At 44.5% G+C, this 27,484-nt stretch overlaps 1 protein-coding gene across 1 annotated transcript in view; it reads right to left on the reverse strand.

Annotated features, from left to right (window-relative positions):
* Positions 1-1,218: 1,218 nt before the first annotated feature.
* Positions 1,219-27,484, reverse strand: part of LOC137258390 (rotatin-like) — a 66,176-nt gene continuing 39,910 nt past the window's right edge. The window contains exons 27-45 of the mRNA XM_067796053.1: positions 26,788-26,863; positions 24,871-24,999; positions 24,634-24,735; positions 21,606-21,764; positions 21,302-21,409; positions 11,465-11,642; positions 10,675-10,800; positions 10,282-10,465; positions 9,438-9,661; positions 8,973-9,113; positions 8,325-8,501; positions 7,794-7,982; positions 7,218-7,393; positions 6,771-6,897; positions 6,142-6,344; positions 5,422-5,569; positions 4,432-4,554; positions 3,479-3,582; positions 1,219-2,971 (exon numbers count right to left, since the gene is read on the reverse strand). Of these exons, the coding sequence (XP_067652154.1) occupies positions 2,828-2,971; positions 3,479-3,582; positions 4,432-4,554; positions 5,422-5,569; positions 6,142-6,344; positions 6,771-6,897; positions 7,218-7,393; positions 7,794-7,982; positions 8,325-8,501; positions 8,973-9,113; positions 9,438-9,661; positions 10,282-10,465; positions 10,675-10,800; positions 11,465-11,642; positions 21,302-21,409; positions 21,606-21,764; positions 24,634-24,735; positions 24,871-24,999; positions 26,788-26,863 (2,818 nt within the window). The 3' untranslated portion in view covers positions 1,219-2,827. The remainder of the gene's footprint in view (positions 2,972-3,478; positions 3,583-4,431; positions 4,555-5,421; positions 5,570-6,141; positions 6,345-6,770; positions 6,898-7,217; positions 7,394-7,793; positions 7,983-8,324; positions 8,502-8,972; positions 9,114-9,437; positions 9,662-10,281; positions 10,466-10,674; positions 10,801-11,464; positions 11,643-21,301; positions 21,410-21,605; positions 21,765-24,633; positions 24,736-24,870; positions 25,000-26,787; positions 26,864-27,484) is intronic.

Below are 27,484 nucleotides of genomic sequence, written 5' to 3' on the forward strand. Positions count from 1 at the left end.
ATTTGGCCCGCCGTGACCCGGCCCGGCCCGAGTTTTGGGCCATCCCAACTTTTACACCTTCTTCTATCAGAGTCTTGTTTAGAGATTATTAGAGATCGGTAGTCGCATCGCAAAAACGGTCACGCCTAACCATGTCTGCAAGTGAACTACTAGTGATGAACGGGGCAAATGTGGCCCTGTATAGTGCCACTGCCGGGGCCGCGTGTGGGTCTCCCATTCTCGCGGTACTTACGAGTATCAGCTGAAAAAAATAATATAAACAGTTCTTTTCGAATATTCGTTTCGTTGCATCATTTTGATAATTCACAGACTTGGGCCACTTCCTACTTACTGGTCAATTTTGCAAACAACGGCCAAGTATCACACATCGTGGACCTCGGCAGAAAATGTGTTTACCGCGAGAATAGGAAACCCGCGAGAACAGGAGACGCCCCAATAACTATTGTCTGTAAGAGGGAATAGCAACGCTTCACGGTACTTTTACTGAACACGCCTCTCAATCTCAATAGGCTCTTCGCTATATTCCAAGAAAAAGCTAATGGGTGCTACTAAACTGGAATGGATTTTCCGCTTGTGAAATTTGAAATTATGTACTGAACTAGAGCAAATGTGCAGTATTACATCTAAATTTGTTTTAAACTGAAAGTGTATCAGCTTATGAACGTTCTTGATTAGTAAAAGACAGAATGTGGTTATATAGATATTTACAGAAAGCCGATTTCCCCATTAACTTTGAAGAAAATCGGGACAGTTATTTCAGATTACCCACATTGTCATGTGGCTCCTATCTATGTTCATTGGTCATTGGAATTGCCAAAATACAAAGAGAAAACGTATCAATGACCGAAGGTTCACTTGAATAATCTTAGTGTTTATTACTTCTTTGAGTGGCATTCTATAAGTTGGGTAGATGAAGAATGAGGACTATTTTATGGATAGACAACTTACTTATTTTGTATCGGGACGTTTGGACATAGGTATCACATGCTTGACAAGAACATTAAAATGAATGCAGTCTAGAATCTATGTCGAAACGTCGCCCATACAAAATAAACAAATTGTATATCCATAAAATAATTCTCACCCTAGTGTATATGGTTGAGAAAAAATTCACCTGAGAGACAAATTCAGCCTGATAATGTTGAAGGTGTTAGTCACTGGATGGTTCAATTTCTGTCTTATTATTCACACACCTAAATATATACACAAACGCCAACGCAAAGTTATATGTAGTTATTTTATCAAAATAAATAAACATAATGTACAGATTAGTTCACAAATGTCTAATACATTGTTTCCTGAAACACAGACACCACATGCTTTACACCACATACATTTGTTCATCACTGTTCATCTGATTTCACTTCTCCAGTAGTACACAGCTGACACACAGATTACCCTCAGGTTTATACATAGTACCCAGCATTATTACCTACATGGTCAATCTATGGGTAACTGCTTTCTAATCACATTGTATAGCATTGAGCTGTGTGGTAACCACTTTACCTGAGATTCTAACAGTTTGATTGGAAAACTGATGACCTCTCAGTTATGTCAACTTGTGATGGAACTATTTTTTCAGTCATAACAAACACATGAATTCATTCACTCAACATCCTATATGCATTGTGAGAATGTAAACTTTGCCAATGAAGTCGTCTTCCTGTTTAATTGTGACTCAAACTGAGACATTATATCCACCTAAAAACGTAAATATAATATTCAGTGATGTTAGCCAAGTGAAGCAACTGCAAACCAACAAAGGAGATGCTACCAGTAGCAGGTGATGACAACTGACATGCATTGTCATATGGATTGAAAAGGGGGCAGACAAACATCATGGCGTAGTGGGGCCAAAACCAGGGAAGGTCATGAAAACAAAATGTTCTACAGTACACAATTCTCCTGCAAACTCTATATGGAACCGGTTTCACTTTGAAACCATAGAAATAACAAAAATACGCTAATTTGTCAATCTAATACATGAAAAATGTGGGTAATAAATAAAATACCACATGTAGATATACGAAACTCCTGACCTTCCCATGGTATCTGGTCAAGGGAAAGGACACATATCGTACAACTCATACATAATGAGACCTTGTGTAGTATTCTCTATTTATCTGTGTGTGGGTGTTGGGCGTTACAGTACTATTAGTACTTGTGGTCTGGGTGATGGCATAGGGTTGGGAGTGGACGGCTGGAGGGTAGGAGGTTTGTGTATAAGAATGGGGTAAATCTATTTTGAAAACTGAACCCCTGTTCCCCTTCAAGCAAGGGCACACCTTAACCATTCAGTGCTTCAATCTGTAAACAAGCAAGTCTGGCCCAGCTTGTCTAGTCATCAACAGCATAAGCACCAATCCACACAACTGTGATACGATGACACATCACGCAAGTCAACGAGCTTGACCGCCCAATCCCGATAGTCGCCGCTAACAACAAGTGTGGGCTGATGAAGATAAACACTAACCCGGATCTTCATGGGTCTCCAAAAACTGTATGAAAACTACTTGGAATGACATGTCCATTGACATGCCTTCAACTATTCAAATTGAGATGTCAACAGGCTATCATTTGTAACCTCATGAGACAACATCATTTTCAGGAAACATTATTTCTACCATGTCCTTCACTGAAATAAAACAGCAGACAAAGTTGTATTTTCCTGATATTCTTCAGGAACAGTATCGCTCTTCATCTGACTTATGACAACATACACACTATCTGAGACAACCTGTTTCTGTCTGCATGATAACCAGAACAGCTGTCACAGCATTCTCCAGTGTCAGGGATGAGGCTGTCACTCTCTGAATCCAGACTCAGGTTAGTCTGCTACTATTGAGATGACAGACTTTAGATCATCGGCACAGCGTGTCTGCAGGTCTGATTTGGTAGCAAGATTGACAATGTTTTGGTGAGAGTCCTGGAGCTGGCACAGGATGTTGGCATTCTTCATCAGAACCTTGGCCTGAAAATAAATATGCAATCATTGGCATTTTTAGCTTGGAAAACAAAGCAGCAGTTGTCAATATGAGAATCAGTTGATAGGTAAGGATGATCATCAAGCCAATGTCAAACCATTGTCAGTACATCAAAGGCTTGTATCACTCTTTTTCACTATGAAAACCAATGAGGCTGCATCCAGGGACAATGTAAACCAATGCATCAAGAAACTATTTTTCCCATTACTCTTAAAAATGAAACACTGCAATGAAACATTTTGCAAACACTTTACCAAGCCAGAGCCGGTTTACAATAAAGGAGAAGGCAAGAACCTTCAAGTTCAACACACACAAAGATTGAGTTTATCACATAAGTTAATATCTATGTTGGTTAAAGCATCCACTCATCACACTGAAGACCAGGGTTTGATTGTGGTGTCCCCTGCTGTGATATTGCTGGAACAGCGCTACAAGGGCGTAAAACCTCACTCACTCACTCACCCACCCACCCACTCACTCACTCACTCTGTTACCTTCTGATTGTTGAATATGAGAGCCCAGAAAGCTGATGCTGCCACAGCTTGCATTTTCTCTGTCCCTTTCTCCACACACTGCAGCAAAGCTGGCAGCAGCTTCTCTGCAACATCACACATGTAATGCCATTATGTAGATCTTGGCTACCATACCCAAGCATTAACACAGCACCTGTACTTAATTCACACCCTTAAGACCCTTTATTATCCTTTCTCCCATCAAATTAGGAGTGTTGACTTAATATTCAGCACTATGGACTACAGCATATTTCTGTAATTTGATCGTTTCAGCAATGTCTACTTTTTACCTTGAGCTGAGGTTAAAGTAAAAATGTCTACTATTAAATGAATGTATATATTTGTGCATGCAATCAGTTCAGCTCCAGCAATCATCTGCATCAACCTCTGTCCATATCGCCAGGCAAGGCATTTTAGTAAACCTGCAAAATCCCATGGATCTCTTTTTGTGTTTTTTTTAATCTTAAATAATCCACCCTTGATGTTCAGTTGCCAAAATCTGATTGGCCATGTTACTACAAATAATGTACAAGTCAGAAATAAGAGTTATGAAATAGGCTCACTGTTTGCTTGGGAACAGCTATGCAAAGCAATCACTCCCATTAATCATGATTGGTTTCACAAGAAATGCAATACTGAAATACTGACTGACAACCTGAAGAATCCCCTCAAAAGTATTTATTAAGGAAAGGATGCCTTCACGTTAATAAACAAAGGAGGTGGCTTTAGTTTGTTGGTAATATGAGTTACCTCCCTTAACCTCTCCCTCATTGATGCTTAATTGGTTGGTTAAACATGAAGGAAAATCAAGGGTGGATAATATGAAATATCAGGAACAACGGGTATGGATCTACCAGTGAGAGACAGGCCAGCCTTAGACGTATGGAGGATAACAGCTGCCATACACAGCATCTTCTATCAGGAAAAGTACAAACCATTAGCAAGAAGCTTGTGCTTGTTACTGGCATGGCAGCAAAGGTTACGGAGAATGAGGAGTGAGCTCTCCTGACATCGAGACGACCCCAGCTCCAGGTAGTCCAGTAGCAGCTGCACTCCCCCTACATCAACAACACCTTCATTACTACTGGCATCATCATCAACACCTTCAACATTACCGACCCATCAAGGTCTCGGGGTAGAATAGGCCCTCACCACCCATGCTTGCCATAAAAGGTGACTGTGCTTGTCATGACGGGATCGGGTGGTCAGGCTCGCCGACTTGGTTGACACATGTCATCGGTTCCAAATTGTGCAGATCGATGCTCATGTTGTTGATCACTGGATTGTCTGGTCCAGACTCGATTATTTACAAACAGCCACCATATAACTGGAATATTGCTGAGTGCGGCGTAAAACTAAACTCACTCACTCATTCCACATTAATGCAGCTTTCATCATTAACACCTTCAACATCACTACATCCATCATCAACATATTGAACATTACTACAGCCTTCATCATCAACACCTTCAACATCACTACAGCCATAATCATCAACAGCTTCAACCTTACTACAGCCATCATCATCAATACCTTCAACATCACTACATCCATCATCATCAACACCTTGAACATTACTACAGCCTTCATCAACACCTTCAACATCACTACAGCCATCATCAACACCTTCAACATTACCACAGCTATCTTCACCATCACCTTCAACATCACTACATCCATCATCATCACCTTCAACATCACTACAGCCATCATCATCAACACCTTCAACATTACCACAGCTATCTTCACCATCACCTTCAAAATCACTACATCCATCATCAACAACACCTGCAACATATTTGTCAACACCTGCAACATATTCAACACCTTTAACCTTTTACATTACAACAAGCAACATTATCATGAATGCCATCTATATCAATGCACACAACATCATCAACATTGTCACACCATCAACACCTTACCTGAGATGTTGAAGATGATCTGGTGACCCTCCACTGAGAAGGAAAGGTTGGTGAGGACATCCATCCACTGGACATCTCGTGGTGACTTCCACTTACTCTTGCTGGCCTTGTGAGGATTCAGCTTGGAGAACTCAGAGAAGAAGTTACTCTAAAACACAGGAGTAGTGTCTTATAAACAAAAAGTTTGGTTTTATACTTTTGTGTCTTGAAGATAAGAAATTGATAATCCGAAAACTTAAGTATAAAAGAGTGAGTTCAGTTTCATGCTGCACTCAGCAATATTCCAGCTATTATCTGGGGTCTGCAAATAATCGAGTCTGGACCAGACAATCTAACGATCAACATCATGAGCATCAATCTGCTTAATTTGGAAGTGATGACATGTGCTACACAAGTCAGCGCGCATGACCACTCAATCCAGCTTGTTGCCTCTTACGACAAGCATGGATTACCCAAGATACATTGTAACCCAGACTGAGTCTCAAGTAAAAAATAACTCCTGTTTGTGTGTTTGGTGTTTAGAACACTACCAGATAAAAGTGACCTTTAAAGTGTGATGACAGACAGCAAAGAAAGTCACCTAACTTACAATCCAACCTCTCCTCCAAGCTAAGGCTTCAAGGGCTAAGGAACAGTTCTATTCCCATAAATACAGGAAGACATCCCTTGTAATTATGTACTGCTTCTCTTGTGTGAGATGGAGAATTCTATTGTACTCACCTTCCACATGATGTTGCGGCATTCGGAGGAGAAGGTGAGAGTGGCAAGGATGCTGAACACCAGCCTGGTGATGTCCTTGTTTGTGTTTTGCCCTGCTAGCTTCAGCAGACAGTGTACCAAGGAGCTGCTGCTGAGGCAGGGCTTACCGTCCACGGTGGTGTTAGGCACACCTGACGAGCTAGTGTATGCCAGTGAGGAAGTAGCTGCAACAAGTATCATAAATATCATTGACGTAACCTTGCAGTTCTTTCACTCTCTCTTTATGAAAGATAGCGGAAGACAGCTTGAGGAAGACCAGCAACAAAAGCTAGAGAAAGGGACTTTTAGAAAGGGAATAGAAATTGTGGGAAAATTAGCTGCTCTACTAGATTTAAGATGCTGTGTCTCCATGACAAGAGAGACATTTACAGCTTTCCATCTATATATTTTACCCAGGACAAGAAAGTGGCTATCACTCGACTGTATCTCTACTTGGTTCTGGCATGGTCCTACAAGCAAAAGACTGTCCATCAAAGATTTAGATCCATATACTGTTCTCGGGACAAGCTTCCATTTTACTACCTCCATACAAGGTTCCAACATGAGAAGGATCACCCTCACGTGATTCTCGGGGCAGGAGAGTGACCTACCAGGTGGACAGTGAGCTGTGAAGGTGAGTAGCAGAGCCAGGACAGAGGTCATCAGGGTAGTATCTACTTGTGCCCATGCCCACAGTCGGTGTATCAAGCTGCTAAGTCCAGAATGGTGGCACGCAAGCTGCAGCAAGGAATATGTATTTAACAGCAAAAGAAAAACAAATCTGGCTTTTTGTCAAGTTTTAAAATAGAGGACATAAATATGAATGCTTTCTTTTATGAGATTTCATTTTTTAGAAAACAGCATTTCTATTGCTGTTTAGTACAAGAACAAGACTTACAAATGAAAACATATTGAAAACTACAAGGTCTTGTTTCTATCTGACTTGATCAAAATCGTTTGAAATGCAGGAAAGACTCAGCTGTAAGCACAACAGGTGTGCCAACTTCTCCACAACATGTAAAACAACATGAAGCAACGTGTTAAAGAGCATGGATTACCTTGACCTCATTGCAGCTGGCCATAAAGTTCCTCAGCAAAGAGAAGAGGAGCAGGAGTTCCTGTAGGAGAGACTCTTCCTTCCTCCTCCCCCCAGCCTTGGAGAGTTGCAGTGCCTCCAGACTGAGCTTGGCATGAAGCTGCTTTCCGTGCTGCAGAAGTGACTCGGCCAGACCCACTGAAATCAATGTATACAGCTTTCTTGTACTTAGTATCAGGTACTGTCTGTGTGGCATTTTAGTGGTGGAACATATTGTTTCTTGTGACTGTAAGTTTCTGTATGTTTGGCATTGACTGTTTAGTTCTGAACTCATTGTCTATTACTTTCTGATGGAAACTATCTAGTGTTGTCTATTTGGAATTCACTGTCTAGTGTTGTCAGTCTCAATCTGGTGTTCACTGACTTTAAAGTGATAGATCTTTATGTCTGGTTGTGTCTGTTTGGCAGACTGTGAGATGCGAGGAGTGCTGTTTGGATTTTCACTGAATGGACATGTCCAGTGATGTCTGTTTGGAAGCTATTGTATTGTGTAGAAGGTTTGGACCTGACAGTCTAGTACTTTTTGATGTGAACTTACTGTCTAGTGCTGTCTGTTTGGCTGACTGAGAGATGACAAGGAGAGACTTGAGAGTGTTGATGACAGCTATCCGGTCAGCACTGTGAGGTCTGTCAGCATGTTTCAAGGTGATGAGGTCATAGGTGCTGATCAAGGCTTTACACAAGCTGGACCCTGATGTTCGGGGGCCCTGACTAGGGTCATCAGACGCTGGAAACACAAGGGTGATGCTTGGAGCATGGAGCATGGAGCCTTTGTTTGGCTGTTACCTTGTTCATCAGAAACACTCCACCTACACTCAGTGTCATAAAAATTAATGAAAGGTCGCCAAGGTATGAAGGGTGAAAAACATAAGGATATAATGATAGTCAGAGACCTTTCATCACAAAACTTCTAAACAAATAGTCACTGAAATGTTTTACTTCCTGAAATGACAATTAAACCAAAGTTCCGTCCAATATTCCTTGTGAGTCCCTGCGACACTACTCAGTATGGTTAGCTAGGTTAGATCAACTATTGCTATAACATGGTACAGATTCATATTGGACTCACGTCGTCCAATATGCATGTCCAGCAGCTCAGTAAGTGAGTGGGACCTGTTGCCTCCTTCTGGGTGTCGTGCTGTGATCTTGCCTTCCTCACAAAATATCCCAGACAGAAAGGTCATACAGGACAGTGACACACCCTGAGTCTCCTCACTTAGCATCTCCAGAAGCCTCCTGAACATGTCTGTAACGTAATACCAAAGCTCAGTATCACATCTGTACATAATATTGTTGCTGAACAGGGACAGTACCTATTGGAATCATTTCATGACTACCCGACACAGGGTAACTGTTTCAGAGTGGTGATATCAACCTATGTGAAAGGTATGCCCATGGTTTAGTAATGGCATCTGTGAATATATCAATCTAGTTGAAAGGTGTCTAGGTTTGGGGGTTGGGGCAATTATCTGAAAGGTATGCCCATGCTTTGGAGAGGGCATGTGTGGTAATATCACTTTACCTGTGAGGTGTGTTCAGGTTTTGGAGAGACCATGTTTGGTAATATCAATTCACCTGAAAGGTGTGCCCAGTTTCCGGAGAGGACATGTGTAGTAATTCTGATTTACCTCAAAGGTGTGTCCTGGGCTGTAAGGTAATATCAATTTACCTGTAATATCAGACTTCAGGTACGGCATGAATAGTGATATCAATTTACCTGTGAGGTGTGTCCAAGCTTTGGAGAGGGCGTGTGTGATGACATCAAGAGCTGTGGAGGATTGCAGCTGTACCAGAGAGGATAGAAGGTTAAACACAGACATCCACAGGCCACGACAGTCAGCTGCCAAGTCTCCTCCAGCTGTATGACAGACAGACATTTACATGCTAAACCTGGAACTGTGTATAAACAAAAGTGAATAACTGTTGCAACATTGTCACCTGAATATTGAATATGCCACTATTCATTCCTTCGAACTTAAGTTGTGACATTCAACAAGACAGAATGCAGGACATCACCTTTACCCTCAATGGAGGTCAGTGATATACTGCAGTGTAAGGATACGACCATCACACTTAATGGAGGTTAGTGATATACTGCAGTATACGCATATGATCATCACACTTGATGGAGGTCAGCGATATGATGTATCTACGAAGACATGATGGAGGCAAAGACACTTACCATCACACTCGATGAGGAGCAGCGAAACAATGGAGTCAAGAGCGGTGCTGTTGTCCAGGATCTCCACTCTACTAGGGGAGTCATACAAGACACAGGCTCTTAGCAGCATCGTGATGCTGTCATACAGCTGTATCAGGTCCCGGAATGCAAGCTCGGCCTGGGCAGGATTTGACCCACTCAACATTTCCTTACAACACTCCTGGATTTTCCCTGAATTGACCATGCTGCAAATAAGACAGGATGGGGTAGGTATATGTGTCATTGTGAATGAAATTCCAGAAACAATAGTCAGTTTGGTTTTACAAAGAATGGCAAACATCACTGGAATATAGTTTGAAAGTTTGAAAGTATCTCTCAAATGCAGATTCATTCCCTACTCAAACAAACAACAGTTTGGGCCAAACAAAGAAGAGTTTGTGGCACAAAAAATATCCTCTACCCTCCAACTGTCATCCCCGTATCTGCCCTCTATCTCTGTGTCTGTCCTCTGCATTCTGAAAGTCATTGTTGTTTTTGCCCTATGCCCTCTCATTGTCATCCCTGTTTCTGACCTATGCCCTCTCATTGTCATCCCTGTTTCTGACCTCTACCCTCTGATTGTCACCCGCGTTTCTGCCCCTCTCATTGTTATATCTGTTTTTGCACTTTTAACTCTGCTTGTCAAGCTTTTAACAATGCCCTCTCATGCAGGAAGTCATCCAAATATCCATCGATTCACATGTCAAGCATGTAACATTGCACTCTCATGATGGAGGAAGTCCTTGTACCACATTCCTTGATTCACATGTCAAGCTTGTAGCAGTTCATTCTTATGCAAGGAGTAACAAATCCGTCGTCTGAATACCTTGTCAGTACTGAGATGTAGCCATCCTTCTTCAGCGCCAGGAAGGTATCCTGCGGTGCCAGGAGCACAAGGTTCTTGATGAGACGACAGACGGCTGACACCAGACATGGGGTGACAACACTATGGTACTCCAGGGTGTCGCTGCTGGCAGTAGTGGTGGAGGTGGTCATGTCACCAACACCATCTTTATAAAGACATTTGAGAAAGAATATGATTAATGTCATACCATATATTGACATCACATTCATCAGGAATTGTGAATGATGAATCCTGATAGTGTATGCATAATTTGACAATGTTGATATTCATGATACAAAACTAAAACCTGCTGCAAACTGAAGTTAATAATTCATCAGCTACACCGAATACCAGTATCCCTCAGTCAGCACTTACCATATCCTGACCGTGGTGTCTCTGAGCTGCCAGAGGTAGGAGGGGTTTGCACAGTCCTCCTCTGGAAGACAGCTCGCTGCCCAGGGTTGCTACCATCTCGAGATGTACTTAAATGTCTTCCACCAGCTGAAATATGCACAAGTTCAGGAAACATGACCTGTTTACTGAGAACTCAAGTTATGTAGGATAAATTACTTCACAAAATTCTTTTGCAGAATACTATATTTAGTTCTAAATTAACTGGTACATTAATCTAGGAAAGGTGATGGGCCACTGAAGAAAAAAACTACATTATTTTTATGCATGCTGCACATAATGAAATTCATCCATCACCAATATTACTGTCTGTCCTGAGCCTAAAATGTGCCCTAAAAATAACTAGAGATACTATTCAGCAAAGGCCTTGAGCGTTAACATAATTCCATAAAAACATTTCTTTCACAAAATCCTCATCTACTATTTGTCATCTGATCTAACCTACAGGAAATAAAGAAGAAATTCTCTGGATATGGGATTTGTAAGGCAAGGAAAGGTTCCCAGTTATGTTCAACGAATGACTATAATACATTTCCACATAAACGGTTAGTGATGTCTACACAGTACAGTGACAGTTGCATTTTTAATGAGTGGGTGAGCAGTGTATTGCTTGTACTGATAAGATTATTTGAGAAAGTTGACAAGGAAAACAAATTACTCTCAAAATGGCCATAGTAATGACAATGTGAATACCTTGAGCACAGCAAGGTATTGTCTATACAATCAATGAAGAACAGAGAAGATTTCGGCGTACCAAATGTACTGACAGTTGAGTCGGTATTGCCAGTGGACAACAACTGTGTCTCCATGGTAACACTAACTGGCTGGACGGTAGGGTTGGAATACAGACTGGCTAAGAGCATCATCATCTCCTGGTAGAACTGGCTGTGGTGCAGCAGAGCCAACAGTGCTGTCAAACCGACCAGAGACACCTGAAAGACAACACAGAGACATCATCATCACCTGGTAGAACTGGCTGTGGTGCAGCAGTGCCAACAGTGCTGTCAAACTGACAAGAGACACCTGAAAGACAACACAGAGACATCGTCATCACCTGGTAGAACTGGCTGTGGTGCAGCAGTGCCAACAGTGCTGTCAAACCGACCAGAGACACCTGAAAGACAACACAGAGACATCATCATCACCAGGTAGAACTGGCTGTGGTGCAGCAGTGCCAACAGCGCTGTCAAACTGACCAGAGACACCTGAAAGACAACACAGAGACATCATCATCACCTGGTAGAACTGGCTGTGGTGCAGCAGTGCCAACAGCGCTGTCAAACTGACCAGAGACACCTGAAAGACAACACAGAGACATCATCATCACCTGGTAGAACTGGCTGTGGTGCAGCAGTGCCAACAGCGCTGTCAAACCGACCAGGGACACCTGAAATACAACACAGAGACATCATCATCACCAGGTAGAACTGGCTGTGGTGCAGCAGTGCCAACAGCGCTGTCAAACCGACCAGAGACACCTGAAAGACAACACAGAGACATCATCATCACCTGGTAGAACTGGCTGTGATGCAGCAGTGCCAACAGCGCTGTCAAACTGACAAGAGACACCTGAAAGACAACACAGAGATATCGTCATCACCTGGTAGAACTGGCTGTGGTGCAGCAGTGCCAACAGCGCTGTCAAACTGACCAGAGACACCTGAAAGACAACACAGAGACATCATCATCACCTGGTAGAACTGGCTGTGGTGCAGCAGTGCCAACAGCGCTGTCAAACTGACAAGAGACACCTGAAAGACAACACAGAGACATCATCATCACCTGGTAGAACTGGCTGTGGTGCAGCAGTGCCAACAGCGCTGTCAAACCGACCAGGGACACCTGAAAGACAACACAGAGACATCATCATCACCTGGTAGAACTGGCTGTGATGCAGCAGTGCCAACAGTGCTGTCAAACCGACCAGAGACACCTGAAAGACAACACAGAGACATCGTCATCACCTGGTAGAACTGGCTGTGGTGCAGCAGTGCCAACAGCGCTGTCAAACTGACCAGAGACACCTGAAAGACAACACAGAGACATCATCATCACCTGGTAGAACTGGCTGTGGTGCAGCAGTGCCAACAGCGCTGTCAAACCGACCAGGGACACCTGAAATACAACACAGAGACATCATCATCACCAGGTAGAACTGGCTGTGGTGCAGCAGTGCCAACAGCGCTGTCAAACCGACCAGAGACACCTGAAAGACAACACAGAGACATCGTCATCACCTGGTAGAACTGGCTGTGATGCAGCAGTGCCAACAGTGCTGTCAAACCGACCAGGGACACCTGAAATACAACACAGAGACATCGTCATCACCTGGTAGAACTGGCTGTGATGCAGCAGTGCCAACAGCGCTGTCAAACCGACCAGAGACACCTGAAACAGAACACAGAGACATCATCATCACCTGGTAGAACTGGCTGTGATGCAGCAGTGCCAACAGCGCTGTCAAACCGACCAGGGACACCTGAAATACAACACAGAGACATCATCATCACCTGGTAGAACTGGCTGTGATGCAGCAGTGCCAACAGCGCTGTCAAACCGACCAGGGACACCTGAAATACAACACAGAGACATCGTCATCACCTGGTAGAACTGGCTGTGATGCAGCAGTGCCAACAGCGCTGTCAAACCTACCAGAGACACCTGAAATACAACACAGAGACATCATCATCACCTGGTAGAACTGGCTGTGGTGCAGCAGTGCCAACAGCGCTGTCAAACCGACCAGGGACACCTGAAATACAACACAGAGACATCATCATCACCAGGTAGAACTGGCTGTGGTGCAGCAGTGCCAACAGCGCTGTCAAACCGACCAGAGACACCTGAAATACAACACAGAGACATCATCATCACCTGGTAGAACTGGCTGTGGTGCAGCAGTGCCAACAGCGCTGTCAAACCGACCAGAGACACCTGAAATACAACACAGAGACATCATCATCACCAGGTAGAACTGGCTGTGGTGCAGCAGTGCCAACAGCGCTGTCAAACCGACCAGAGACACCTGAAATACAACACAGAGACATCATCATCACCAGGTAGAACTGGCTGTGGTGCAGCAGTGCCAACAGCGCTGTCAAACCGACCAGAGACACCTGAAATACAACACAGAGACATCATCATCACCTGGTAGAACTGGCTGTGATGCAGCAGTGCCAACAGCGCTGTCAAACCGACCAGAGACACCTGAAATACAACACAGAGACATCATCATCACCAGGTAGAACTGGCTGTGGTGCAGCAGTGCCAACAGCGCTGTCAAACCGACCAGAGACACCTGAAATACAACACAGAGACATCATCATCACCAGGTAGAACTGGCTGTGGTGCAGCAGTGCCAACAGCGCTGTCAAACCGACCAGGGACACCTGAAATACAACACAGAGACATCATCATCACCAGGTAGAACTGGCTGTGGTGCAGCAGTGCCAACAGCGCTGTCAAACTGACAAGAGATACCTGAAATAGAACACAGAGACATCGTCATCACCAGGTAGAACTGGCTGTGGTGCAGCAGTGCCAACAGTGCTGTCAAACTGACAAGAGATACCTGAAATAGAACACGGAGACATCGTCATCACCAGGTAGAACTGGCTGTGGTGCAGCAGTGCCAACAGTGCTGTCAAACTGACAAGAGATACCTGAAATAGAACACAGAGACATCGTCATCACCAGGTAGAACTGGCTGTGGTGCAGCAGTGCCAACAGTGCTGTCAAACCGACCAGAGACACCTGAAATACAACACAGAGACATCATCATCACCTGGTAGAACTGGCTGTGGTGCAGCAGTGCCAACAGCGCTGTCAAACCGACCAGAGACACCTGAAATACAACACAGAGACATCGTCATCACCTGGTAGAACTGGCTGTGATGCAGCAGTGCCAACAGCGCTGTCAAACCGACCAGAGACACCTGAAATACAACACAGAGACATCGTCATCACCTGGTAGAACTGGCTGTGGTGCAGCAGTGCCAACAGCGCTGTCAAACCGACCAGAGACACCTGAAATACAACACAGAGACATCGTCATCACCTGGTAGAACTGGCTGTGATGCAGCAGTGCCAACAGCGCTGTCAAACCGACCAGAGACACCTGAAATACAACACAGAGACATCATCATCACCAGGTAGAACTGGCTGTGGTGCAGCAGTGCCAACAGCGCTGTCAAACCGACCAGAGACACCTGAAATACAACACAGAGACATCGTCATCACCAGGTAGAACTGGCTGTGGTGCAGCAGTGCCAACAGTGCTGTCAAACTGACAAGAGATACCTGAAATAGAACACAGAGACATCGTCATCACCAGGTAGAACTCGCTGTGGTGCAGCAGTGCCAACAGTGCTGTCAAACCGACCAGAGACACCTGAAAGACAACACAGAGACATCGTCATCACCTGGTAGAACTGGCTGTGATGCAGCAGTGCCAACAGTGCTGTCAAACCGACCAGGGACACCTGAAATACAACACAGAGACATCGTCATCACCTGGTAGAACTGGCTGTGATGCAGCAGTGCCAACAGCGCTGTCAAACCGAGCAGAGACACCTGAAATACAACACAGAGACATCATCATCACCTGGTAGAACTGGCTGTGATGCAGCAGTGCCAACAGCGCTGTCAAAACGACCAGGGACACCTGAAATACAACACAGAGACATCATCATCACCTGGTAGAACTGGCTGTGATGCAGCAGTGCCAACAGCGCTGTCAAACCGACCAGGGACACCTGAAATACAACACAGAGACATCGTCATCACCTGGTAGAACTGGCTGTGATGCAGCAGTGCCAACAGCGCTGTCAAACCGACCAGAGACACCTGAAATACAACACAGAGACATCATCATCACCTGGTAGAACTGGCTGTGGTGCAGCAGTGCCAACAGCGCTGTCAAACCGACCAGGGACACCTGAAATACAACACAGAGACATCATCATCACCAGGTAGAACTGGCTGTGGTGCAGCAGTGCCAACAGCGCTGTCAAACCGACCAGAGACACCTGAAATACAACACAGAGACATCATCATCACCTGGTAGAACTGGCTGTGGTGCAGCAGTGCCAACAGCGCTGTCAAACCGACCAGAGACACCTGAAATACAACACAGAGACATCATCATCACCAGGTAGAACTGGCTGTGGTGCAGCAGTGCCAACAGCGCTGTCAAACCGACCAGAGACACCTGAAATACAACACAGAGACATCATCATCACCAGGTAGAACTGGCTGTGGTGCAGCAGTGCCAACAGCGCTGTCAAACCGACCAGAGACACCTGAAATACAACACAGAGACATCATCATCACCTGGTAGAACTGGCTGTGATGCAGCAGTGCCAACAGCGCTGTCAAACCGACCAGAGACACCTGAAATACAACACAGAGACATCATCATCACCAGGTAGAACTGGCTGTGGTGCAGCAGTGCCAACAGCGCTGTCAAACCGACCAGAGACACCTGAAATACAACACAGAGACATCATCATCACCAGGTAGAACTGGCTGTGGTGCAGCAGTGCCAACAGCGCTGTCAAACCGACCAGGGACACCTGAAATACAACACAGAGACATCATCATCACCAGGTAGAACTGGCTGTGGTGCAGCAGTGCCAACAGCGCTGTCACACTGACAAGAGATACCTGAAATAGAACACAGAGACATCGTCATCACCAGGTAGAACTGGCTGTGGTGCAGCAGTGCCAACAGTGCTGTCAAACTGACAAGAGATACCTGAAATAGAACACGGAGACATCGTCATCACCAGGTAGAACTGGCTGTGGTGCAGCAGTGCCAACAGTGCTGTCAAACTGACAAGAGATACCTGAAATAGAACACAGAGACATCGTCATCACCAGGTAGAACTGGCTGTGGTGCAGCAGTGCCAACAGTGCTGTCAAACCGACCAGAGACACCTGAAATACAACACAGAGACATCATCATCACCTGGTAGAACTGGCTGTGGTGCAGCAGTGCCAACAGCGCTGTCAAACCGACCAGAGACACCTGAAATACAACACAGAGACATCGTCATCACCTGGTAGAACTGGCTGTGATGCAGCAGTGCCAACAGCGCTGTCAAACCGACCAGAGACACCTGAAATACAACACAGAGACATCGTCATCACCTGGTAGAACTGGCTGTGGTGCAGCAGTGCCAACAGCGCTGTCAAACCGACCAGAGACACCTGAAATACAACACAGAGACATCGTCATCACCTGGTAGAACTGGCTGTGATGCAGCAGTGCCAACAGCGCTGTCAAACCGACCAGAGACACCTGAAATACAACACAGAGACATCATCATCACCAGGTAGAACTGGCTGTGGTGCAGCAGTGCCAACAGCGCTGTCAAACCGACCAGAGACACCTGAAATACAACACAGAGACATCGTCATCACCAGGTAGAACTGGCTGTGGTGCAGCAGTGCCAACAGTGCTGTCAAACTGACAAGAGATACCTGAAATAGAACACAGAGACATCGTCATCACCAGGTAGAACTGGCTGTGGTGCAGCAGTGCCAACAGCGCTGTCAAACTGACAAGAGACACCTGAAATAGAACACAGAGACATCGTCATCACCAGGTAGAACTGGCTGTGGTGCAGCAGTGCCAACAGTGCTGTCAAACTGACAAGAGATACCTGAAATAGAACACAGAGACATCGTCATCACCAGGTAGAACTGGCTGTGGTGCAGCAGTGCCAACAGTGCTGTCAAACTGACAAGAGATACCTGAAATAGAACACAGAGACATCGTCATCTCCTGGTAGAACTGGCTGTGGTGCAGCAGTGCCAACAGTGCTGTCAAACTGACAAGACATACCTGAAATAGAACACAGAGACATCGTCATCACCAGGTAGAACTGGCTGTGGTGCAGCAGTGCCAACAGTGCTGTCAAACCGACCAGGGACACCTGAAATACAACACAGAGACATCATCATCACCTGGTAGAACTGGCTGTGGTGCAGCAGTGCCAACAGCGCTGTCAAACCGACCAGAGACACCTGAAATACAACACAGAGACATCGTCATCACCTGGTGGAACTGGCTGTGATGCAGCAGTGCCAACAGCGCTGTCAAACCGACCAGAGACACCTGAAATACAACACAGAGACATCGTCATCACCAGGTAGAACTGGCTGTGGTGCAGCAGTGCCAACAGCGCTGTCAAACCGACCAGAGACACCTGAAATACAACACAGAGACATCGTCATCACCTGGTAGAACTGGCTGTGATGCAGCAGTGCCAACAGCGCTGTCAAACCGACCAGAGACACCTGAAATACAACACAGAGACATCATCATCACCAGGTAGAACTGGCTGTGGTGCAGCAGTGCCAACAGCGCTGTCAAACCGACCAGGGACACCTGAAATACAACACAGAGACATCATCATCACCTGGTAGAACTGGCTGTGGTGCAGCAGTGCCAACAGCGCTGTCAAACCGACCAGGGACACCTGAAATACAACACAGAGACATCATCATCACCAGGTAGAACTGGCTGTGATGCAGCAGTGCCAACAGCGCTGTCAAACCGACCAGGGACACCTGAAATACAACACAGAGACATCATCATCACCTGGTAGAACTGGCTGTGATGCAGCAGTGCCAACAGCGCTGTCAAACCGACCAGAGACACCTGAAATACAACACAGAGACATCATCATCACCTGGTAGAACTGGCTGTGGTGCAGCAGTGCCAACAGCGCTGTCAAACCGACCAGAGACACCTGAAATACAACACAGAGACATCGTCATCACCTGGTAGAACTGGCTGTGATGCAGCAGTGCCAACAGCGCTGTCAAACCGACCAGAGACACCTGAAATACAACACAGAGACATCGTCATCACCTGGTAGAACTGGCTGTGGTGCAGCAGTGCCAACAGCGCTGTCAAACCGACCAGAGACACCTGAAATACAACACAGAGACATCATCATCACCAGGTAGAACTGGCTGTGGTGCAGCAGTGCCAACAGCGCTGTCAAACTGACAAGAGACACCTGAAATACAACACAGAGACATCATCATCACCTGGTAGAACTGGCTGTGATGCAGCAGTGCCAACAGCGCTGTCAAACCGACCAGAGACACCTGAAATACAACACAGAGACATCATCATCACCAGGTAGAACTGGCTGTGATGCAGCAGTGCCAACAGTGCTGTCAAACTGACAAGAGACACCTGAAATACAACACAGAGACATCATCATCACCAGGTAGAACTGGCTGTGATGCAGCAGTGCCAACAGCGCTGTCAAACTGACAAGAGACACCTGAAATACAACACAGAGACATCATCATCACCTGGTAGAACTGGCTGTGATGCAGCAGTGCCAACAGCGCTGTCAAACCGACCAGGGACACCTGAAATACAACACAGAGACATCATCATCACCTGGTAGAACTGGCTGTGGTGCAGCAGTGCCAACAGCGCTGTCAAACCGACCAGGGACACCTGAAATACAACACAGAGACATCATCATCACCTGGTAGAACTGGCTGTGGTGCAGCAGTGCCAACAGTGCTGTCAAACTGACAAGAGACACCTGAAATACAACACAGAGACATCATCATCTCCTGGTAGAACTGGCTGTGGTGCAGCAGTGCCAACAGTGCTGTCAAACTGACAAGAGACACCTGAAATACAACACAGAGACATCGTCATCACCTGGTAGAACTGGCTGTGGTGCAGCAGTGCCAACAGCGCTGTCAAACCGACCAGAGACACCTGAAATACAACACAGAGACATCGTCATCACCTGGTAGAACTGGCTGTGATGCAGCAGTGCCAACAGCGCTGTCAAACCGACCAGGGACACCTGAAATACAACACAGAGACATCATCATCACCAGGTAGAACTGGCTGTGGTGCAGCAGTGCCAACAGCGCTGTCAAACCGACCAGAGACACCTGAAATACAACACAGAGACATCGTCATCACCTGGTAGAACTGGCTGTGGTGCAGCAGTGCCAACAGTGCTGTCAAACCGACCAGAGACACCTGAAATACAACACAGAGACATCGTCATCACCTGGTAGAACTGGCTGTGGTGCAGCAGTGCCAACAGTGCTGTCAAACCGACCAGAGACACCTGAAATACAACACAGAGACATCGTCATCACCAGGTAGAACTGGCTGTGGTGCAGCAGTGCCAACAGTGCTGTCAAACCGACCAGAGACACCTGAAATACAACACAGAGACATCATCATCACCAGGTAGAACTGGCTGTGGTGCAGCAGTGCCAACAGCGCTGTCAAACTGACAAGAGACACCTGAAATACAACACAGAGACATCGTCATCACCTGGTAGAACTGGCTGTGGTGCAGCAGTGCCAACAGCGCTGTCAAACTGACCAGAGACACCTGAAATACAACACAGAGACATCGTCATCACCTGGTAGAACTGGCTGTGGTGCAGCAGTGCCAACAGCGCTGTCAAACTGACAAGAGACACCTGAAATACAACACAGAGACATCGTCATCACCTGGTAGAACTGGCTGTGGTGCAGCAGTGCCAACAGCGCTGTCAAACCGACCAGAGACACCTGAAATACAACACAGAGACATCGTCATCACCTGGTAGAACTGGCTGTGATGCAGCAGTGCCAACAGCGCTGTCAAACCGACCAGGGACACCTGAAATACAACACAGAGACATCATCATCACCAGGTAGAACTGGCTGTGGTGCAGCAGTGCCAACAGTGCTGTCAAACCGACCAGAGACACCTGAAATACAACACAGAGACATCGTCATCACCTGGTAGAACTGGCTGTGGTGCAGCAGTGCCAACAGTGCTGTCAAACCGACCAGAGACACCTGAAATACAACACAGAGACATCGTCATCACCTGGTAGAACTGGCTGTGGTGCAGCAGTGCCAACAGTGCTGTCAAACCGACCAGAGACACCTGAAATACAACACAGAGACATCGTCATCACCAGGTAGAACTGGCTGTGGTGCAGCAGTGCCAACAGTGCTGTCAAACCGACCAGAGACACCTGAAATACAACACAGAGACATCATCATCACCAGGTAGAACTGGCTGTGGTGCAGCAGTGCCAACAGCGCTGTCAAACTGACAAGAGACACCTGAAATACAACACAGAGACATCGTCATCACCTGGTAGAACTGGCTGTGGTGCAGCAGTGCCAACAGCGCTGTCAAACTGACAAGAGACACCTGAAATACAACACAGAGACATCGTCATCACCTGGTAGAACTGGCTGTGGTGCAGCAGTGCCAACAGTGCTGTCAAACTGACAAGAGATACCTGAAATAGAACACAGAGACATCGTCATCACCAGGTAGAACTGGCTGTGGTGCAGCAGTGCCAACAGTGCTGTCAAACTGACAAGAGATACCTGAAATAGAACACAGAGACATCGTCATCACCAGGTAGAACTGGCTGTGGACCCACCACAGCCTCAAAAAGCACAGACAGAAACATCACCACTTGTACATACATATAAATAGAAGTACAATTATACAGGTAGATTAATAAAGGTGTGTGACTATGGCCATACTGACAGCAGTATCATCATGGACGGTACACCTACCTCATACTCTGCATCTGTGACGACTGGCCCCTGCCATGTATTCTGGACTCCATCAACTCCACCACTTGGCATCGTCTGTGACGTCAGATTCACCAGCAGAAGGGCAGCCTGCAACATATCTACACTGGAGTACCACTACCAGCAGTGACAGGTTGGACAAACACTGACAATGTCAGGCCTTGGATCTCAGGTTATTGACTCTGTAGTGTCAGATGGCCTACAAAAACACTCTAAGGCAAATGTTAAATATCAGTCATCCTGACCATGACCTTAGGCTTAACTAAGAAAGGGTCCTGTGCCTTACCTGTTGTCGGACCATGCTGCACTCTGATTGGTCCAGAAGGATGCTGAAGGCTGCCCCCCAGATGCCCCCTGGGATATGTTTACAGTTCTCTGTGATGATGATGCGGCCCATCTCAGTTGATGTCAGGGCTACTGCTATACCCAGGCCAGCAGCTCGCACCTGGAAATGTAGACAGGTGTGTAGAGACAGGCAAAGAGTGATTCATTATGTCTTAAACAGTATGTCAGATATATCACGGCAAGTCAGCTCATTAAAGGGGCACTGATGCGGAGCAATTTCCGTGGACTGGTGGAAACTTTTGTTATTGTTTTTCTCCCCTTAGTACCCGGATGATATCCCAGAATTCGTGACTGGTTCGTGACCCCTGCTGCACAGTCCATATGAGCAATTGAGAGTTTAATTATGGACAGATCAACTAAAGTGAAGTCATTTTACTTACTTTTTACAAATGTATTATGAAAATGAATGAAACACTTTGAGGGTTAATAATCTGCCAGTGGTAGAAATGGTCAAAAACTATTAGGACGGACAAATAACGAGGCCAATGTACGTATATTTTGTCTCGTTTCCCTAATTAGTTTATTGTCATATTTGTATGAATTTGAAGATTAATGAAAGAACACACGGTCTACTTATACTGACAGTAAATTTCTAACATGACTGTAACATTTAAACATTGTATAGACTGACAATGTGGATCCTGTTTCACACACATAAGCAATCTAGCACTGCCTATAGATTCTGCTGAATGTTGCAACAATTTAAATTAAAACCAAATGCAAATAATGAATTTAAAACAGACTACTACCTTGTTAAGGAATGTATCCATCAATATCCACATAAAAGGACGATATTCCATTCATCTGCAGCTGGTAAATAATCCTGCTCTTTTGTTGTGTTTCTTACAACAGTCTAATTTACGATCACATCGTTTCACGTCTTTCACATTGGTGAAAACCTGATAAACCTCTCATTGGTCACCCAAGATAGCACACCTGGCAACTAATTGTATGATGTCCGCCATTCTAAGTAATTTAGTTAACCAATAATGAGCAATCAATCAATCAAAACAATGGTGGTTAATTCTTTGAAGGGAGGATGTTGTTTTCACACTCGCACTTTACGACAGGATGTAGTTAGTATAGATCATTACATCTACACACACTGCCTTTTGACAAATCCGCTGTAGTAGATAGAAGTAATTATTCAATCAGTGTGTTATCGGCTAATCCTTTGATCGATGTTTGTTTGGATAACTCAGCTGATGAACCCTCTTGCATCACTTTCATGCACATATTACATAACATACAATACATTTGCCACTACAAACCTTAATTTATAATGTTGAGTATTTACTCCAGACAGGAGAAATGCCAAATGGGAACCTTTGTTGAGTAACCTGAGTGGTGTTACCTCTAATTATACCTGTCATAAACTCATTAACTGACGATCAAGAGAATGATGACAAATAACACGTATAGGTTTACACCATCAAACAGCAAGGAAGATGTAATCTCTGTATCGCATGCAGCCTGAAAACACTTATGGGCTGAAAGTGTTTTGAGGATACCAACGGAACTTCGTTACATAAGAAAAACATACAGACATTTGCAGTGTAGTTGGGAACATAGGTGTAATCATGGTTTGCTATGTGTACGTAGACATCATAATTTCACATAATAATTAACATGAATAAATATCGAGGTAAAAAAACAGAAATAGGATCAAATTGGATCAGCCACTATACCATCCAGCCATCCAAAAAAGACTACACTGCTGGGATATTTTGTTACTTTGTTATTTTGTTATTTTTAAATAATGGCATATGATGGGCATCCGGCCTCCTGACTGTTTAGGTGAGGAAATTCTGCTAATGTGGACCGGAGCCCAGTCCCTTTGTCCGTCACGGTCGAGGGAGCGGGCGTTGACCAATTTGCAGTTTGGTTTCGTAATTAGACCCTTGGCGAGAAACATTATTCGCTCCGTATCAGTGCCCCTTTAAGGGAATGCTTCAGTCATTTCATACCATGTCAGCTAAATGAGGGAGGAAAGCCTGGACGGACAGAGACGGTAGGTGATCATCACTTCGTTAAAATCCACAAATCCATAAATGACATGTTTATAACAACCATGGATCACAATGGAGCTAAATCTGAGATTCAGTCCCTTAAACATCTAATCCTGGCACAAGTAGGAGACAGGAGGGTGTAAAGCTTGAGAAAGTTACTAATAGTATTGCGTAAGTTATAGTCTCCTGAATGCCAGACAACGGACCAGAGTTTCCTACAGATAAACATGCCGTTTGTGAGTCTGTGTGAGTGAGTTTCAGTATTATGCCAATATTAGCAATATTCCAGCAACATCATGGCGATGAAGTTTTTATCAAAAAAAAACAAAACAGTTACTGACTGATATGCCTATTACTGAATGCTTGTGAAACCTTTGTGAAAGAACATAATACACTAAACTGTGATGATATAAGTAGGCTTTAGACAGTGAATGTTTTTTCAAGGATGTATTTTCAAATGCTTCTTCATAGTTGATTAACAAAGATCGGACGCTTAGGACATACGTTCCATTTCTAACTGACAAAAGTAACTGGCACAGCTAAGTATGGGGTAAGATCCCCCAGCAACACTTACTCCTTACACAGGTTGCAGTTGGACAGTTTAACAAGTACTGAAAACCATAATGCTTTCAACTGCACAACTGATACAATGCACAACTTATACAACCTCTGTAATAAAATACGACATATCTCTGTAACCAAAATAACATTTCGCTACTTTTGAAACATAATAAATAAACCTACAAGAAGCAAGAAACATAAATTTCATTCATTTTGTATTCTATACTCTAAAGAGCCCAAAAGAGTTGTTACCATGACAGCAGAACCTCTGCAATTCATTAATTATTAAGAGCAATAACACACTTGATTCCAAACTCAAATATGGACGGACAGTCAGAAATTGCAGTCTAGTTTTTCAGAGCAGTTCAGTGAGAATGCAGCTGACACTGAGTGAAGTACCTCAGGGTCTCTGTAGGCCCACAGGGTCAGCATCCAGTTGAGTCCCGGCTCCCCAGCTCCATCTGTTGTCCGCCGACTGTAGATCCAGCTCCGTGGCCAGTCCTGGAGAAAGAGAAAGAACACTGCTTCTACTCTTGGGAATTAAACTACAGATAGTGCGAGGATTTGTCTGGTTTGGAATAGGATAGATAGAATACTGCAATCTGGTGTAAAACAACAACATAAAGCCTGACCCACCTGTTCATCTGTGACAATGGCCATCTCATGGGCCAGGTGACGTAGGCACATGGTGGCCGACTTGGTCACACCCTTCCCCATGTACGACATAGAAGTGCTGCCACGTCCGATGTGAAAGGCCGACACTACCTAGTAACAGAGGAAACCATTACCAATAATCATGAAGATAAGAGCACAAACAATATGCCTAATATGCTAAAAGTTTCAGGTTTCGGCCAGTCTTTCCTAATTTGTTTACAACCCGGTAGCAATGGTCTATCACCTTGTTAAAAACATGCAGACTGTGTTTTAGTTATAACACGTAAATAGAAATATGATCAAAGGTCATGAGTATTCACACAAGATCTACTTTCACCATCCTCTGCAATCTCCAGGGTATAAGTTTAATAAATGTCCAATCTATCCTGGGTACATCCACAGCATGGCCCGATGATATTATTACCTCCCTTGGCTGGCTTTTTAACCAATCAGGTGTCTACGCTGAGCATACCAATCACAACTCACTTTTGTTTCTTAAATTATCTAACTGATTAAACTTGGCCACACAAATGATACAGAGGTACTCTGAAATAGGTAGAAGGTGTTCTTGCATATATTTTTTAAAAAGTTTTGGACCTGTCAATTTGTCTGCTTGATTTCCCCCAAATCTGAGTCGCAAAAGCCTTTCGCAGCTGCAACCGCTATCCTGATAAGCTTGGTTGTAGTGGCTGATTAGCTGCTGTGAGAATGTAGAGCCAGCAATGGGAGGTAATAAAACTATCGGGCCGAGCCATAGATGGATCCAGGGTATAGTGGAGATTTATCGTAATGCATACCCTGAGGATTATCGAGGACACTTTTCACAAGCCAAGTATACGAGAATTTAAGTAGGCCATGAATTTTGTTACTGTTATTAACAAACATCATTTGTTACAAACATGGCTTTTCAAGGAATTTTGGCGATTTTCAAGATTTTTCATGGCTGTCTTTTTACAAAAGGGGCATAAACTTCCTAGGCCAGTCATGCTTGTATAAACCTTGAATCAAAAATGCTGAAAACCAGTAACAGGAGCTTTAAAGTTCAATAAAATTACACTTGTAACAAGAATTGTTTAACTATTGATTCCTTTTTGTCAACATGTACTAACAATACGCAAGCCATTGATCAGCTCTCGAAAGATCAACAGACATCAATAAAACCTGTCACCACATGATTTTCCACATTATTGGAACTGTCAACACTTCCACTGATTATGTAAATAATCACTGTCAAAGCCACAATATCTGATAGGTCTCAGTTATATGATCACAGAAATAAACACTACAGTACACAAGCATCCATAGCTCAGTGGTTAGAGTACTGGTCTTGCAAACCACGGGTTGTGAGTTTGATCATCACTAGGGGCTCAAGTTTTCTTTTTCGGTTAGCATTGTAATGTATGTTCTATTCAACTTTTCTATAATATAAAATGAACACAATCAACATATAACAGAGTAAAACATATCACATGAAGTGAATGAAAACATTGCTAACTGAATTTTCCTATTGTAACACCAGTACAGATGAAAGGTAGTTTCATGTTTTTTCAAATCAACACCTACCATCCTTATTGTAAACGTAAAATGTAACACACACCATCAGGTGAAGACAAAATGTAACACAGTAATTCAAATAGGATGTAGTGTTACACATACCTTCAGATATGGAATTGAAGACACAGATTCTAACAGGACATAATGCAACACAAGTTCAGGTTGAGACACAATGTAACACAAACTCATTCAAGTGGAGACACAATGAAACACAAACCTTCAAAAAGACACCTTGTAACACACATAAACACCTTCGAATAAGACACAGTGTATCACACACACACCTTTGGGTGGGCAAATTGTAACAGATACATATCTCAAGTAAAGACACTATGTAGCACTTACCTCCAGCAGACAGGAGAGGACCTGGGTACAGAGGGAGCTGCTGTCCACATCTGTGCACTCATGACTCCAAGATGGTCTGCAAGACACATGCAGAGCATTAAACATTAGAAGTAAACTCACGTCTAAAAGAAACTTTATAACTTTCAAGCGTGAAAATTGTGAAATTTGAAAGATGACCCAAACCTAAATTATAGCGAAACACATAGGTCAAACAGAATGATATTGTATGCAGAGTATGATTAGCGTGCATGGAATCTTTTTTTAAAAAAAACCCAGGAAAAGTGAAAACCATGTAAGGTAGCTGCAGTAACAAAAGCATGTGCACTAAGGGTATAAAAATGATCCTGAGAGCATGTCAGACATCCACTGTGTAAAAAAAACACCACAGACATGCCACGTCTGAGAGCAGAACAACACAAGTGACACTGTACTGTCCCTCCACCCCATCCACCTTGCTGTCAGATGCATCAGACACTGTACTGTTCCTCAATCCTACCCACCTTGCTGTCAGATGCATCAGACATTGTACTGGCTCTCCACTCCATCCACCTCGCTGTCAAATGGATCAGACACTGTACTGTCACTCCACCACACTGTCAGCTGCATCAGACACTGTACTGTCACTCCATTACATCCACCTCGCTGTCAGATGCATCATACACTGTACTCTCCCTCTACCCCATCCACCTCGCTGTCA

This window comes from Haliotis asinina, chromosome 12 (assembly GCF_037392515.1).
Source record: "Haliotis asinina isolate JCU_RB_2024 chromosome 12, JCU_Hal_asi_v2, whole genome shotgun sequence".
NCBI classification, from domain to species: domain Eukaryota; kingdom Metazoa; phylum Mollusca; class Gastropoda; order Lepetellida; family Haliotidae; genus Haliotis; species Haliotis asinina.